The sequence below is a fragment of the Chinchilla lanigera genome, unplaced genomic scaffold (assembly GCF_000276665.1).
Source record: "Chinchilla lanigera isolate Chin_1 unplaced genomic scaffold, ChiLan1.0 scaffold00024, whole genome shotgun sequence".
Classification (NCBI taxonomy): Eukaryota; Metazoa; Chordata; class Mammalia; order Rodentia; family Chinchillidae; genus Chinchilla; species Chinchilla lanigera.
Window position 1 is genome coordinate 5,342,885 of NW_004955425.1, and position 15,444 is coordinate 5,358,328.

The 15,444-nt window shown below is 33.4% G+C and overlaps 1 protein-coding gene across 2 annotated transcripts in view; it reads right to left on the bottom strand.

The window, feature by feature from the left end:
• Positions 1-15,444, bottom strand: part of Minpp1 (multiple inositol-polyphosphate phosphatase 1) — a 29,667-nt gene that overhangs the window by 12,917 nt on the left and 1,306 nt on the right. Inside the window, exons 2-4 of one of the 2 annotated variants that reach the window (XM_005385892.2) lie at positions 12,733-12,930; positions 9,079-9,176; positions 2,718-2,851 (exon numbers count right to left, since the gene is read on the bottom strand). In XM_005385892.2, the coding sequence (XP_005385949.1) occupies positions 2,718-2,851; positions 9,079-9,176; positions 12,733-12,930 (430 nt within the window). The remainder of the gene's footprint in view (positions 1-2,717; positions 2,852-9,078; positions 9,177-12,732; positions 12,931-15,444) is intronic. The other variant, XM_005385893.2, reaches the window with a different exon arrangement.

The following is a 15,444-nucleotide window of genomic DNA, read 5'->3' on the forward strand; positions in this document are numbered from 1 at the left end:
CACAAAATAAACTTTTACTTCAGCCAGTACTTTCAACAACTAGTATTAGAAGGGATTCTTGGTATACCCGATTAAATTCCATGGAACCCTGACTTCAGAAAGTTAGCAAAAGGACCTATAATCTACATGCATTTCTAAAACATTTAAAAAACTAAATTCCTTTTATTACAAGGGGTTAAACAACTACACATTTACAGAGTCCTTACCTTGTATATTGTTTGCACTACATGTTCATTTCAATGCTGCCATCTTATGTTAAAATATAGAACTACACAACATTAAATTGTACCCTTATTTAACTATAAAATCTGAATATATCAAAAAGTTGAAATTAAAAGCCATTCACAAGATAGAAAAAGGCTTAACACTGAAAATTATTTAATGATAGAAATATTACTTATAACAACTAATTTTGCTATTTGTAAATATTCCTGAAAAATAGAAGATCTCAAGTACAATCTGCAGTAAAAATCTTACTTTGAGAAAACAGGAAGCGACTATGTGAATTTCCCCAATCAAAAAAGATAAAATTATATTAAAGAATGGGAGATTAAAAAGTAGAAAAAATGCAAAGATATCTCATTTCTTCAGTAAATTCAATCTGCTTCTCTAATCATTGCTGCTCAAATAACAATAACTGCTTAAATTTGTTTAAATAGCATATTTATCGGTTTTAAATTTAATCCAATTAAGTTTAACAGCAAATTTATTGGTTTAAAGAAGGAAAATAAATGTCAAGATCCTAGTGAAGAATTCTGAATTTAGAGAGCTGGTCATATTTAACCAAAACATTAACACAAAGAAATATTATTTGCAATCATCAATTTGTCCGTGAAGTAAAATCATATTATTAAACCAATGCTGAGGGGGCTGGGGATTTAGCTCAGTGGCACAGCGCCTGCCTAGCAAGCGCAAGGTTGTGAGTTCGATTCCTGGTACCGGAAGAAAAACAAAAACAAACAAACAAACAAACAAACAAAAAAAAAAACAATGCTGAAAACATATTCAGTGGCATGAAGAAATTCCTTGGAATTAATTTCAATATGAAAAGATAACCTATTAAACAAATAAATAAATACATACATACAGTGGGTGTGGGAAGGAAGAAGAAAGCAAAAAATAGCCTGGTAACTCTAGAATTAAGTAAAAGTCATTTCCTCATTAAAGGTGATGGACTACTGGCTATATACATACTCAGTACCCACTCACACATACATCTCTTCTAAGTTCTTTAAATTTCTCCATAAATTTTAGAATTAGCACCTCAATTTCTGCAAAGAAATTTATTAAGATTTTCATAGGAACTGCATGCACTGTATAGATTATTATAGTCTTCTAAACCATAAAAATGATATATCTCTTGATTTTTGAGGTCACCTGAAATTTCTCTCTATAATATTTTATAGTTTTCTGTGCACAGAAATATTGTTATTTTAAAACACTAGTGATAGATTTTTAAATTAAGCTTTAAATCTACAGTCAAGTCATAATAGCAAGTCTTACAAAAGTTATTTTAAAAGCTTTCTGACACAATTTTAAGTTTATCATACTTCACATTCAACATTGGAATGAACTATTAACAATGAACAAACAGGAAAGATCTGTTATCTTGTAAAGTCTAATAGTCATAGGCAAGCTACAAACTCAAGCAGGAAAAAGGTTAACTCCTATCTTAAAGAAGGGTATTTCTCTTCAATGAAATTCTGCAAAAGTTTTTGGTAGCAGACACTAAATAATCAACCTGCTTTTTCTGGCCTTTTATCAAGCTAAAGAAAATTCAACAACAAATGTCAAACAAAAAAACCCCAGAAAACATATACATTTTTGTGTGTATGTGTGTGTGTGTGTGTGTGTGTGTGTGTGTGTGATACCGGGAATTGAACTCAGGGTTGCTTTACCTGAGCACTGAGCTACATTCCTGTCCTTTCTACTTTTTATTTTAAAACAAGGTCCTGTTAAGTTGCCCAGACTGGCCTTGAACTTGTGATTTTCCAGCCTCAACCTCCCAAGTAGGTGGGATATATAAATAAAACAGTACAGGCAACACAACAAAACACACCACCCTCCAGTTTTGCTGTCTCAACTTTTACAGCATAATTTACATCATCAACTGTTAGCATATAAGTATTCCTGTAGATGTATCTGTCTGATAAAATGGGGTTGGGGTTCTATCAAATGTCTATGTCATGGAAAAAAATTTGTTCTTGGTGGTAGTGGTTGAAGCCAGGACCTCATACTCTACCACTCATCTATACCCTTAGTCCCATGAAAATTATTTTTTACATGTGAAAAGCAGGAATGTTAAAAAATACTTTTTATGAGAAACTCTCAAAAACATTATTCACATTCATACCAGGAACCATGTACAGAGTTCATAAATATGCTATTTCTGAAAACAACTGAAACTACTCACTGATAAGAGATGATAGTATAAATTATAGTATATTTACATTATTGAATATTGTAATGAAAACTAACTATAGCTATATACAATAATATAACAAATATTATAAACTCAGTGCTGTCAGGGGAAAAAAAGCATGTCTTAGAAAACAATAAGCAACATAAGTACCAGCAAAACCAGCATATAGACAGTATCAATTATGTATTACATTTTTTAAGGTGTAGCATGTTTTTAAAAAATCATCTAACATAAAATATTTTCCAGAAACTTAATTAGAAATTCAGAATGCACTTCAAAAATTTAAAAGTTTTACCTTTGCTTCTGTTCAACTGCTTTGTCCAAGTGTTGAAAGATATCCTGAAATAGGGTACAGCTGGATCTACTGTTAATGGTATACCCATAGCTTCTTTTCCAATATTGTTTGAGATCATTTAAGTATTCTAATACCTAAAAATGAAAAATCATTTGTAATACATTTTCCTAAATGTAACTATTTCCTGATTTAGTCATAATTCTAAGAAAAGGAAACACTGTCTAATTAGCATTCTGCACAAAATGCAATAGAATTTCAGCATTCAGAGATTATATTTGCTATATCATGTTGTTTTTTGTTTTTTTTTGTTTTTTTTTTTGGTTTTTCTCCGGTACCGGGAACCGAACTCACGACCTTGCGCTTGCCAGGCAGGCGCTTTTGCCACTGAGCTAAATCCCCAGCCCCTATATTTGCTATATCATGTACTTAAGAGTTGGTCTTGAAGTCCAAGACACACAGTGATTTCTGCTGCATGACAAATTTGAATCAGGGAAATGTCAAACTTGAGGGCAAGAGCAAGTAAATCAGTCTTCACAGCCAATAATCTAGCATCCATGATAGTTCAGGAGAGTGAAGGACACATACTCATCTACCCTTCTAAAATTTTATTAAAATGACAGCAAGGATAGACACTCACAAAAAAGATATACAGAAGAATATTCATTACAGCACAGAAAGATACTAAAGTGGATCAGGAATTTTAAAGAATTTTTAAGGTGAAAAAAACTAGAGAGCTAGGCATGGTAATACTCCCCTATGATCCCAGTACTCAAGAAGCTGAGGCAGGAGGATCAGGAATTCCAGAACAACCTGGGCAACAGTGAGACTCTAACTAGGAGGGGAACAAAACTTCCAGAGAAACTAAGTACAATTCACAATAAGTTTAAGAGTAGGGATAGACCAAAAGAAACAAAAATAAATATAGAGAAGGATTTAAAATAAATGTAATTAGAGAAACAGCTGCTAAATCTATTCAGAAATGAAACATAGTATTATAAATGAAAAAGGAGGTAACTAAGGATTTTGAAAAATCTCCTACATACACTATTAAAACATTATATCAGAAAGATTTAAAAATGTAAATATAACAGATGATTTTTCTAGTAAAGAATAAGTTACCCAAACTGACTTACAAAAATCTGAATACACTACACAAAAATAACAATAGAGTCAGCAGACATGCAGCACTTGCCTATAATCCCTGCTCTGGGAGGCTGAGGCAGGAGGATCACAAGTTTGAGCCTAGCTTGGAAAAACTGGCAACTAAGAAAAATCCTGTCTCCAAAAAATTAAAAAAAGGGCTAGAGATGTACCTCAATGTAAAAGCCCTGTGTCCAACCAAATACCACCATAACAACAGAATAAAACAATAGAATCAGAGATACAAACAGAAAATGAGCTTTAGAATCCTAAGAGATAAATATGCCAAACTCTGCAAATCTAAATGACATGGGTAACTCTTACAGGAAAATATTAAATACCAAAACTCATCCCAAAAAAGGCAGAAAATCTAAATACACTTACTATTAGAGTAGAAGATGCATGCAAAGTTGTCAAACAGGCTACCCTACAGAAAAAGACCCTACTCATGTGGCATTTCCTTTGTAAAAATTTTCCTAACACACTAATCTAACTTCCTCTATTGCACACTATTATACCTCATAAAGTCTTCTTTTATAGGTATCTCATTATGTTACAATGACTTATAAAAATCACTCCCTATCAATCTACTTTACTATAGATCTACCTCATCCCTATAGATCTACCTTAATACCTGTCCTAGGTAAATACCTGCTATAAAACAGGCACTCAAAATGTTTGCTAAATAAAGGCACACATGGTCCAGCATTTCACAGGGTCTTGGATTATCATAATTCACAGAATTTCATAAATGTCTGTTTACTTTTAATATTTAAAACATTTTAATGGAGAATTATAAAGATATAAAAAATGTAGAACAGTACATGAACCCATGACTAATCATCATTCAACTTCAATAATCAATATTTGGTCAATCCAGTTTCAACTATACTCGTACCACTGCCACTGAATTATTTTCAAACAAATCCCAGACACCAGTTTAACTTAATCTGTAAATACTTGAGAATGTAAACCTATTGCACAGTGTAAGTCCTAAGCAGGGTAAATTATTTTCTATCAAATCACTGAAAAAAGAAAATAATAATTATTATAGAAAATACCTAAATCAAAATAGAATTTTATATTTTTAAATGAAAACTTTAACTAATTTCTTTTTGTATATAAAAAGAAACTTATCTAATTAATATAATAAACATGTATTTCAAATTTTCTACTCATAGTCATTTAAACTCTTTTATTTACAGCAAAGAAAAAGGTATCTCCACAATAGAGAAATCTGGCACATAACACTTTAATCAAATAAAAAATGTCATCATCAATAATGTGACCAATATTATTCCTTCTGATCTGATGCACTGAGAAGGACTTATCACGTATGAGAAATTCCTGTCAAAAATGTTTAATCTGAAGCCTGTGTGTGGCACATACCTGTATGGTGGCAAATGCCAGCAATCCCAGTATTCTGGGAGGCTGAGGCAGGAAGATCCAAAATTCAAGCCCAGGCTCAGCAACTCAGAGACTTAGTGAGATCCTGTCTCAAAATTAAAATCATTGGGGATGTAGGTCAATATGAAGACCCTGGGTTCATTTCCAAGGACTGCCAAAAAAGGTTTTTTTACTCTGAGTTCATTTTAAGTTAAAAAAAAAAAAATGAGGTACATCCAAAGAAATATTGCAAAACAAACAAACAAAAACCTGGTGCAGGCTCTTCTGTAATGCCAATGTATAAAACAAAAGTTGTAGCACTTTTCCAGATTAAAGGAGACTAAACAGATATTATAACCAAATACCATGGGTTAGCCTTGATTAGATTCTGAATTGAAAAAAAAAAAGTAGGATGGATTTACTAAAACACAGGCAAAAACTGAAAACTGTATTTGATAATTTTATACAACATATATGTGTATATATATAAAGCATAGTATATTATGGTTATGTAGGAGAATGCTCTTGTTCAGATGAATGACCAAGTGTTTAAGGGTGAAGTATCCTGATACATGGAAAAAAAGATCAAACATACGTGGTAAACAAAATAAATGGTGCCTCCCTGATATCCATATCCTGGTCTCTAGCTATGAATATCTTAACTTACATGATAACAGAGCAATTGTTGATGTGACTAATTTAGGGAACTTGAGATAGGGAGATTATCTTGCACTGTTTAGGTGAGTCCAACATAAATCCAAGAATCCTTATAAAATGTACACAGAAAGGACAGTAAGAGTTAGAGATGTAACCATGGAAGCCGAGGCTGGAGTAATGCAAAAAATACAAGCAGCCCCTAAAGACTGAGAAAGGCAAGATACAGACTTGCCCCTAGAGTATGAATGAACACAGCTCTGTTGATATTCAATGAACCCTGCAAAACTCATTTTGGATTTTTGACCTCCAGGACTGTAAGATAATATACTTATGCTGTGATGAGCCACAAAGTTTGTGCTAATTTGCAGCAGCAATGAGAAACTAACATATTATACAGAGAGATAAAGCAAGTGTATCCAAAAAAAGTGATTATCTGGTAAATACACTCCTATATTCACTGTACTGTTCTTACAACTTGTCAGTTTAAAATTTTTCAAAACAAATTGGTAGGAGAGATGCTTAAGCAATAATGAGATAAAAAAAAAATCCTAAAAAGGAGAAAAAGAAAGGTCAGTATAAGAGTTTAGGGGTGCTCCTGAGTCACCTAATAGTTTCATCATTTAACAGATGTAGAATCAAAGCACAGAAAGATTTTACTTTAACCCAGATCACGGCATTACGGTTTTACTATGTATTAAACTACCTATCAGAAGAGAAAGAAAAGATGTACAAAAAGCAGTAAGATGTTTGAAAGGAAAAGGTTTTAAATAAGGGAAGGGAAGAAGTACAAGAAGGTGATTAGAGCATGACCAGAAGAGCGTGACTAAGATATATACTTTCACTGCAGGGAAAGAAGCTTGTACTTCAACCAGGAGTTGTCAATCTTTGAAGTGAAGGAGCACATAGAACTCAGAACGAAAAAAGGACATCCAGATGAATAACATCCTAATTATTCCTACAACCATGAGTAGCATTCTATCAAAAATAAATTCTTTTCCCAATACCTATCATTTATAAAATACTAAAAATCAATCAGTTTGGAGATTCCTCAGAAAACTAGGTCTAGAGGTCCCATTCAACCCAGCTATTCCCCTTCTGGGTATTTTCCTAGAAGATCTGAAAACATCGTATCACAGCGATATATGTGCACCCATGTTCATAGTGGCGCAATTTGTAATTGCTAAATTGTGGAAGCAACCCAAATGTCCATCCACTGAAGATTGGATAAAAAATTGTGGTACTTTTATGTAAGGGAATATTACTCAGCTATAAAAAAAAGATAAACTCGAGGCTTTTATAGGTAAATGGTCACAACTGGAGACCATACTCATAAGTGAAGTAAATCAGACCTGCACGTGTAAGCAATGTATTGTCTCCCTAGTTTAAGAACCTGAAAGAGTGAATAAAAACTAGGAGGTATGACAGACATTGTGAAACAAAAGGAAAATGCTCAAAAGTGAGGGGCAACTAGGGTGTGGGAAAAGAGAAGGGAAACAAGGGGAAATTATGTATGTATGTATATACAGGATAGCTAACATAGTTGTACTACTGTCTTCTATTGCTTTACTGAAAGGAACAGTTAATGATTACTTTTTGATCAGTATTGCACGCCTCTATTTGCTTTCCTGAGAAACCACTTTGAAGATATCAATATGTAATATAACAACCATTGTTAATTTCCTACAACTTTGTCTGTAACTCTTATTGTTTGTATTTTTTTTTGTTTTTTTTCTTCCGGTACTGGGAATTGAACTCATGTCCTCCTGCTTGTCAGGCAGGCGCTGTGCCACTGAGCTAAATCCCCAGCTGTATTGTTTGTATTGTTCTTACGTTATTTTGTAAATGGATGTCTGTTTGTTAATATGTTTTCTTTTATTTTTAAAATAAATTTTAAAAAATACTAAAAATCACTTTGATTATTTCCCCCCCTCTCCAAGTAATCTGCATAGAAAAAAAGGTGAGTATTCTGTCACATGAATGATGACTATAAGGGTCAGTTTACATCTACCTTGGAATAATTATTTAATAGTGCTCCTTTAACAAAAGTCTTCCAGTTTAGGTGACAAATTGCATAGCCATCCAAAGTAGAGGGCATGTCAAAAGAGAGTAGGGCAAGAAGTTTCTGAAGTGATAAGCTTTGGATAGTCAGAGGGGGTACTAGGTACTTGGGACAGAGAAAAAGTAAGTTATCAGGGGTGATTCACAAGCACAGAAGTGAAATACAGTGTACTGTGTACTGCTGGAGCTCAGCTCCTACAGCAACCATCCACTGAGAGTAACGTTTATTTACCCTTCTTCCTTCTTCTAACTTACTCACTAAACCTTGCCCCTGCATTGGCACAACAATCATGTTATTATTACTTCTGATTTGTTGCTGATCACATAAGGTTCTAAATAACAAAATAATCACTTGTTTACTTTCGACTTTCAGCTTAAAAGCCTGCTCTGTCTGCCAAAGACTATACTTCTTTCTAAAACATGAGATTAAATTCTGAAGATAATAACTGATATCCATATGAAATACTGAAGATTGTATAATTATACGTAAGGAATAACTAAGGTTTCAGAAGTTCATAATCCTGCATGATCCATATTTACAATACTGAAGAAAATAATACTTTCCTCCCCACATCTCTGGCTCCCAACACAACAGAATTGATCAGAATTGACCAGAATTCACTTCCCCTTAAACTCCTGAGGGGCCTGTCTTTTTTCTAAAGCCCAAAAGCCAGAACTATAAGAATGAAGAGGGATAAAAAGGAAAATGACATAGGTAGATAGGAACACAGAATTCAATGTCTCCTGAAATCTGTACAAAAGACAAAGGTGTTTGGAAAATCATTTATTCTCTCTGAGCTTTGCCTTCCTACAGAAAGAATAATTTAGATTATACTGACTCCACAACCCTTCCAGCAAGAAACCTCGATGTGGATTTAAACAGGTTTTTAACTGGGAAGACCCAGATATCAAGTCACTATAAAAAATACTTTCTGGTGTTCTAAGCACCCTAACTATTTAAAAACAGACAGGACCTATTTGAACATTACCCTGTCTTTGTGTATGAAACATTAGGTGTTAGTTAGAAGACAGTTTATGTTTCCTTTTCATAAAAGCTCTATGAACACCCCCCCCAAAAGATGAAAAAACAAAAGAGAGAAAGAGCCAAAATAATACATACCTTTGCATCATCTATGTCAAAAACATCACACCAAGGGGATTTAACACCTCTGATTGCCAAGTCAAACGAACAGGTAAAAAAAGCTACCTGAATTAAATCTGAAAGAAAAAAAAAAGGTAAGACATTGTGTGTTATTGGTTTCTGTAATTTTTCAAAAGCTAAATATATGTACAATACTATTTGTAGGACAGCTGAAAAAAACCAAATATGCTTAGTTTGGGGAAGAGACTAGCTTTTTTCTTACCTGTCAAAGAACAAAGATTTGCTCTATACAGTCAAAAAGAACTATCAGGAAGAAACCATGAGGAGGTATAAATTTCGGTGCAATGAAACTAAAACTTTTTTGCAAATGTTAACTTTTTTCAGCTTTTAAAACTAAACATTTATTAAGAGCATGTTTACCTGGCAAGACACAAAAAGGTTAACCCAAGGACCTACTATGTTAAAAACAAAAACAAAACTTGATTTTGTTAATTATAGAGACCTAGAAAAAAGGAACTAAAGTTTAAAGGTTTTAGTCCCCAACTTTAAAATTGGAATAACGAAGTACATTTATTGAATAGCATTTTAGACTATGAAACAGTTTATATTATAACCACTAAGCCAGAGACGAAAGAAGAGCAGAGTGGGTGAAGGGGAAGGAGAGAGTTATGAGTCCAGGGAACAAGAAAGGAAAATCACACACAAAGCAGATGTGAAAGGGTGGTAAGAGCATCAATTTTTAAAGCTCAGCTGTTCAAGCAATCTCAAAAGTAGATTTTAGAATAAATTATCTAGCAATTTTATACCTCTAATTCACTAATTAAATTACTTTTAAATACATATGTGTATTGAAGGAAGAGATAAAGAAATAGGTATGTAGGCTACAAAAAGGAGCCTTTGTCAACACCCAGTAAAAATACTGCTCTCAATCAAGAAGTGAGTGACATCGAATGCCAGGGAGAGAAAAGAAATCAACTGTAGGGCTTGCCTCCATTACTTTGATTTTTCTCTAATTTTCCTACTTTTCTTCTTTCCCCCGCAAAAAAAGCACCCCAAAAAACTGATGTTAGAAAGAAAGGAAGAAAGAAAGAAAGAGAGAGAAAGAGGGAGAAGGACAGGGAGAGGGAGAGAGAAAGAAATTAAGATTGATTAAATAGTAAAAACCTTTATTAAACAGTTACTGTGTTAAACGTTTTCCATCAATTAATCTCACACCATTTTTGCAATCATCCTCTCAGGCAAGTATAACTGCTATATCCATTTTACAGATAAGGAAACTCTGGCATGGAGATACTAAGAATTTGCCCAAAATCACAGTTCATGAAATTAGAGTCAAAATTCAAATACAAACAGTCAAATTCCAAAACCAATGACTTCAACCATTTATGTTTATACTGCCTCCAAAAAGAAGTTGCTGTTATTCGACTACTTAAACAAAAATAATCCTTGGGCATTCAGAGAATAAAGGCATCAAAAAAAGTTCTTCAACAATATAGGAGCTGGCGAGATAGCTCAGGGCACAGCACCTGCCTGGCAAGCACAAGGTTGTGAGTTTGATTCCCAGTACCAAAAAACATATAGATAAATAAATAAATACATATCTACTAACAGAATAATGGCTATATATAATGAAATTCTGTATGTAAGTTTAAAATGTAAGACTAGGCTGACAGAGTTCTTTTGGTCATGCTCAAGGCCAACATTCAGTCCCTAGTACCATAAAAATAAATAAACAAAACATAAGATTAGAATTATACACATAAAACAAAAAACACAAAAATCACATTTCATACTCTTTTACACTTTGATATTATTCTTAAAAATTTAAAAATACACTAAGCAATATCTTATTTATTTATGGAAACACATATAGCTGTGATGGGGGAAAGGAGAAAAGAAGGGGAAAAAATACACACACACACACAGGATAGCTAGAATAATTGTACTACTTACTTCTATTGGTTTGTTGAAAGGAACAGTTAATGCTTAATTGTTCTATTGATCTTGCACGCTGGTGATCTGAGCAATTACTTTGAAGATAACAATACCTAATATAACAACCATTGTTAATTTCCTATTACCTTGTTTTGATTTTTTTTTTTTTTTTTTGGTACCGGGAATTGAACTCAGGACCTTGCATTTGCCAGGCAGGTGCTTATGCCACTAAGCTATATCCCTGGCCCCCTATTACCTTGTTTTGAAATTCTGTATTTTTTTTTAGTTGTTTTGTTTTTCACTTCGTGATTTTCTTTCTCTTTAAAATAAAATTTAAAAAAAAGAAATACATAAAACTGGCATGGGATGATTTAAATGATCTAGGAAAAGGATCAATAGACCTCAGTTTCTTTAAAGCCACTGTGAGAAATGTAATGTTAAAATTTGATAAAACGAAATTGTGCGTATACAGTGTTCATTACATCAGTTCTTATTCTCATCTACATATTTAAATTATTTCCCAATAAAATAAGTTTTAAAGCTTTATCATAGGTGACCCAAATGTAGAGCTGGTTTTGGAAAAGAGAAAAAAATTCAATTTGTAATAATAGTCTAGTTATCTTCATTTTTTTATAATAAAAGGCTGTTTCCTTATAAAAACATACAGGTTTAATAATTGACACACTGTAATCAATTCCTCCCACCAACATCTATTTCCAGTCTTCTGGACATTGATGAATATAATAAAATCTACGGGCTGGGGATTTAGCTCAGCGGCAAAGCGCCTGCCTGGCAAGCACAAGGTCGTGAGTTCGGTTCCTGGTACCGGAGAAAAACCAAAAAAAAAAAAAAAGTCAGAAAAAAAAAAAAATCTACAATATTTGTGTCTGTGTATTTTAATTTGTGTCAACACCTACTCTATAGAATATAAATTCTTAGAAGAGAAAAATCTTATTTTCAGAATTTCCCACTTCTAGGTGACCATGTACTCTGCTTTCTACTTCTCCCAGTGAAACTATGAATAACGTCCTCTTTCACTTTTAAAAAAGTCATGCCATTCACTGCAATAATTTACAAGAGATATGACTACTCATTTTCTCAGCATCTCTATGCATAAAAGCCTCAAAAGACTTGCTTTCCATTTTCTAAAACTTACTACTCACACATTAATATGTACTATTGAACTGTTTCAATAAAGAATTTGCATGATTTTTCTATTTGTATCACTTTATGGAGAGATAATTTAGAAAAGACAATTTTTATTTACAAGTAATGTTTAGAGTTGAAGTTTTTATATCTCTACCTTCAAAAAATTTCAGTATACAACAAGAATCTTGTACATTATTTGAATAAGATTCAAAGAATAACATAAATCTAAAAACAGCAAGCATTGTGCGTATCATTTTCTTGACCTCCCAAACGCACTATTTTCTTAATGTAAATTCAAATGTGGGCTTTTTTTTTTTTTTTTTTTTTTTGGTGATACTGGGGATTGAACCAGCGACTTTGCACTGAACTAAACTCTAGCCCTTTCTTTTATTTATTTATTTATTGTTTTGAGACAAGGTCTCATTAAATTGCTCAGGCTGGGTTCAAACTTGTGATCTTATCTTAGCCTTCCAGAGTTCTGAGATCATGGGCCTTTAAAGAAATAACTACATGTTTCTTTTATTTTTCATTTTCACAGCTCAAAATTGTTTATACCAAAGCTCAAATGAAAGATAACAGACATATTACCTGCATTTAAATCATTCACTGACACTTGCAAAGTAGCTGCAACTTTTTTTAAAGTATTCTGCATTTCTGGTCCAGTTTTGAAGGCTTCCACATGATAAAGAGCTGTAGCATTCCTTTCCACTTCAGTTAAAAACTTCTCACAATGATCAAAGAACCTCATCAGTTTGTCATTAACTCTTGGAGGTCCACATTCCATATCTGAAAGGAATTATATACGTAAATTATATATGTAAATTACTGACATACATGACAATTTCAAGTTACTGAAAAATTGTTTCAAGTGTGAAAAAGGAGCTCTAGTGAACTATGAATTGACACATCTGAAATAGCACATACTGATCAGAAAGGCAAAGGGTAAAACTATCCTGCATTTATAATGATCATAATGCATGAAAGGACATTTTTAAAAAAGGCCAAAAACCCAGAAAGCATTGAAAATAAGGTGCTAAAGTGTGCTAGACAATGAAATAAAAGTAAATGAAATAAGTGTTTTCTTATAGTAAACAAAAGCAATCAGGGAAATCACAAAGACTATAAAAACTGTGTTATATATCTACTGCTTTGTCAGGCACACAAAACTTTAGAAAGCAAAATAAAAATTAGCAAAGTTTGTAGGCACAAAGAAAGATTAAGCAGACTAAATTATTTCTCCACTGTAAAGCAGAGTGCAAGAGTATTTTAGCTTCTCCATTAACTTTCCAAACCTGTGTCGCTTTACAAAAGATCCTGCTTTGAACAAAAACTACTGACAACAGCACAAAGCACATTGTTTCAAGCTTCACTGTCCTTGCTTCACTGTGGCAGGCGCTTCAGATTTGGTTTAGCTGCCAACTGAGCTCCCAAATTACTTGCATTTAGAATTTAGTAAGTTACATTATTTTCCATACACACATGTATGGAAAAAGTATTCATAGTCATGCTTCAACTAGTGGGGTGTCTTTTAAATTTTTTTCAGTCATATTCAAAACATCACCGTCAGTTCTCCAATAGTTCATCATGAAAAGACCAGGAATCATTTCTGTACATAAAATATGACAATATAGGTATACCATTTTGCTTTGGATGTGTGCACACACACACACACACACACACATACATAAACATATATAAATGTTTCCTGGTACAGATAATTCTGCCCATTTTAATTACCGAGTTACAGTTAGAAAAATGTCTTGACTAGGCAGAAAAAAAGCAAAGTTTGTTGTCTTTTTCTGTGTCCTCAAAATAGGATTTCTCTGTTGCTCCAGATACTCAACTCTTGTTATTATGTGTTACTGCTGCTCTTTAGACATAAACAATGGCATTGTTCTGTTCTATAAAAACACAGAATCTAATGCAGTGGTCTTCTGCAAAAGCCCAGATGTACACAACAGGCAAAACAATTTTCTACAGATGATGGCAAAGTGACTAGGCAAAGGTTTAATCTCCGAGACTAAAAATGTGGGGGCGGGGCACAGAAGAGTTTATCCTAAACTGTTTTGATCCCTGTCTTTGTACTCTTAGGCAAATGACAAGGCAATCTGAGGACCATAATTCTGTCATTCTAGGAGGTCCTATATACTATGTGGTATATGCTGTGCTATTTTAAAATATGTTCTGCTTTGCACCTTCAGTTAATTTAAAAGATCTATGGAATATTTTCACCAAGGCTAATAGAAATCTAGCTATAATTTAAAATCTCAAGTCAACAACTAATTAAACAAAAGCCAGCCAATCAAGTTATGCACAAAGCAATAGTAAGACAACATGGGCAACTGAGTAATCCCTTGCAGATCGTTTAAGTGCTATGGAAGAAATGACAAACCAGACTACTCTTAATGTTTTATTTTTCAGTTGGGCTGTGCAAGTAAATGATGTTCTTCCCTCTCTTAGCCTTGTCCTATAACCTATGTTACAGGACAAATAACAGTTAGGAGAACAAGGCCTGGATTGAATTTTTCATGTCCATAGCTAGCTGTATGAAAATTAGAAAATTATTTGGTATTTTTGTATTTCAATTTCCTCATCTGTGAGAAAAGGGGAAAACCCTACTAACTTCAAAAAACAGTTGCAAGATTTTTGTAAAGTAAATGTGAGACATGCCTGGCATATAATAGGTGTTAAGTGTTTGCTATCATCTGTGACCATTAAAACATTTTCTGAAGGAAGAAGCATCATTCTGGAAAAAGAGAAAGACTGGATTCTGGGCCTGACTAGTCCTTAAACTAAAGGAGAGCATAGAGTTGGGCTAGCTTGTTCACCTGTGAAATAAAAAGGATCCCAATGGATCTCTAAAACTTGAAAAAGTATAATTAAAGGAAGGAATGGGTAAGATAATCGCATGTGACCATGGACCACAGCTACAGTGAAACTCTATGGTAAACACAAGAACAAACAAAGGGGAAAGAAGGTTATATAAAAGGCTTCAGAGCAGCTTCCAAAACGTCTATAGCCATACCTGGAAAAATGATGAGGAAAAGCAAAGAAAAATACCAACAAAATGAGTATCAGAAGCGACACTTGAAGTAAGTTCTAGAATGTAATTTTAAAACGTGTTCCCAAAGCTGGATGCAGTGGTGCCGCCAAGTTGAAGGCCAACCTGAACTACACAAAGAGACCCTGTCTCAAAACAACCAGTGTGCTCAACTTCATTCCTGAATCAGGGACATTTTGATGTCTTTGAAGGAATACCGCTATATCCTGGGGGCAACTTTTATAGAATGTATCTAACAA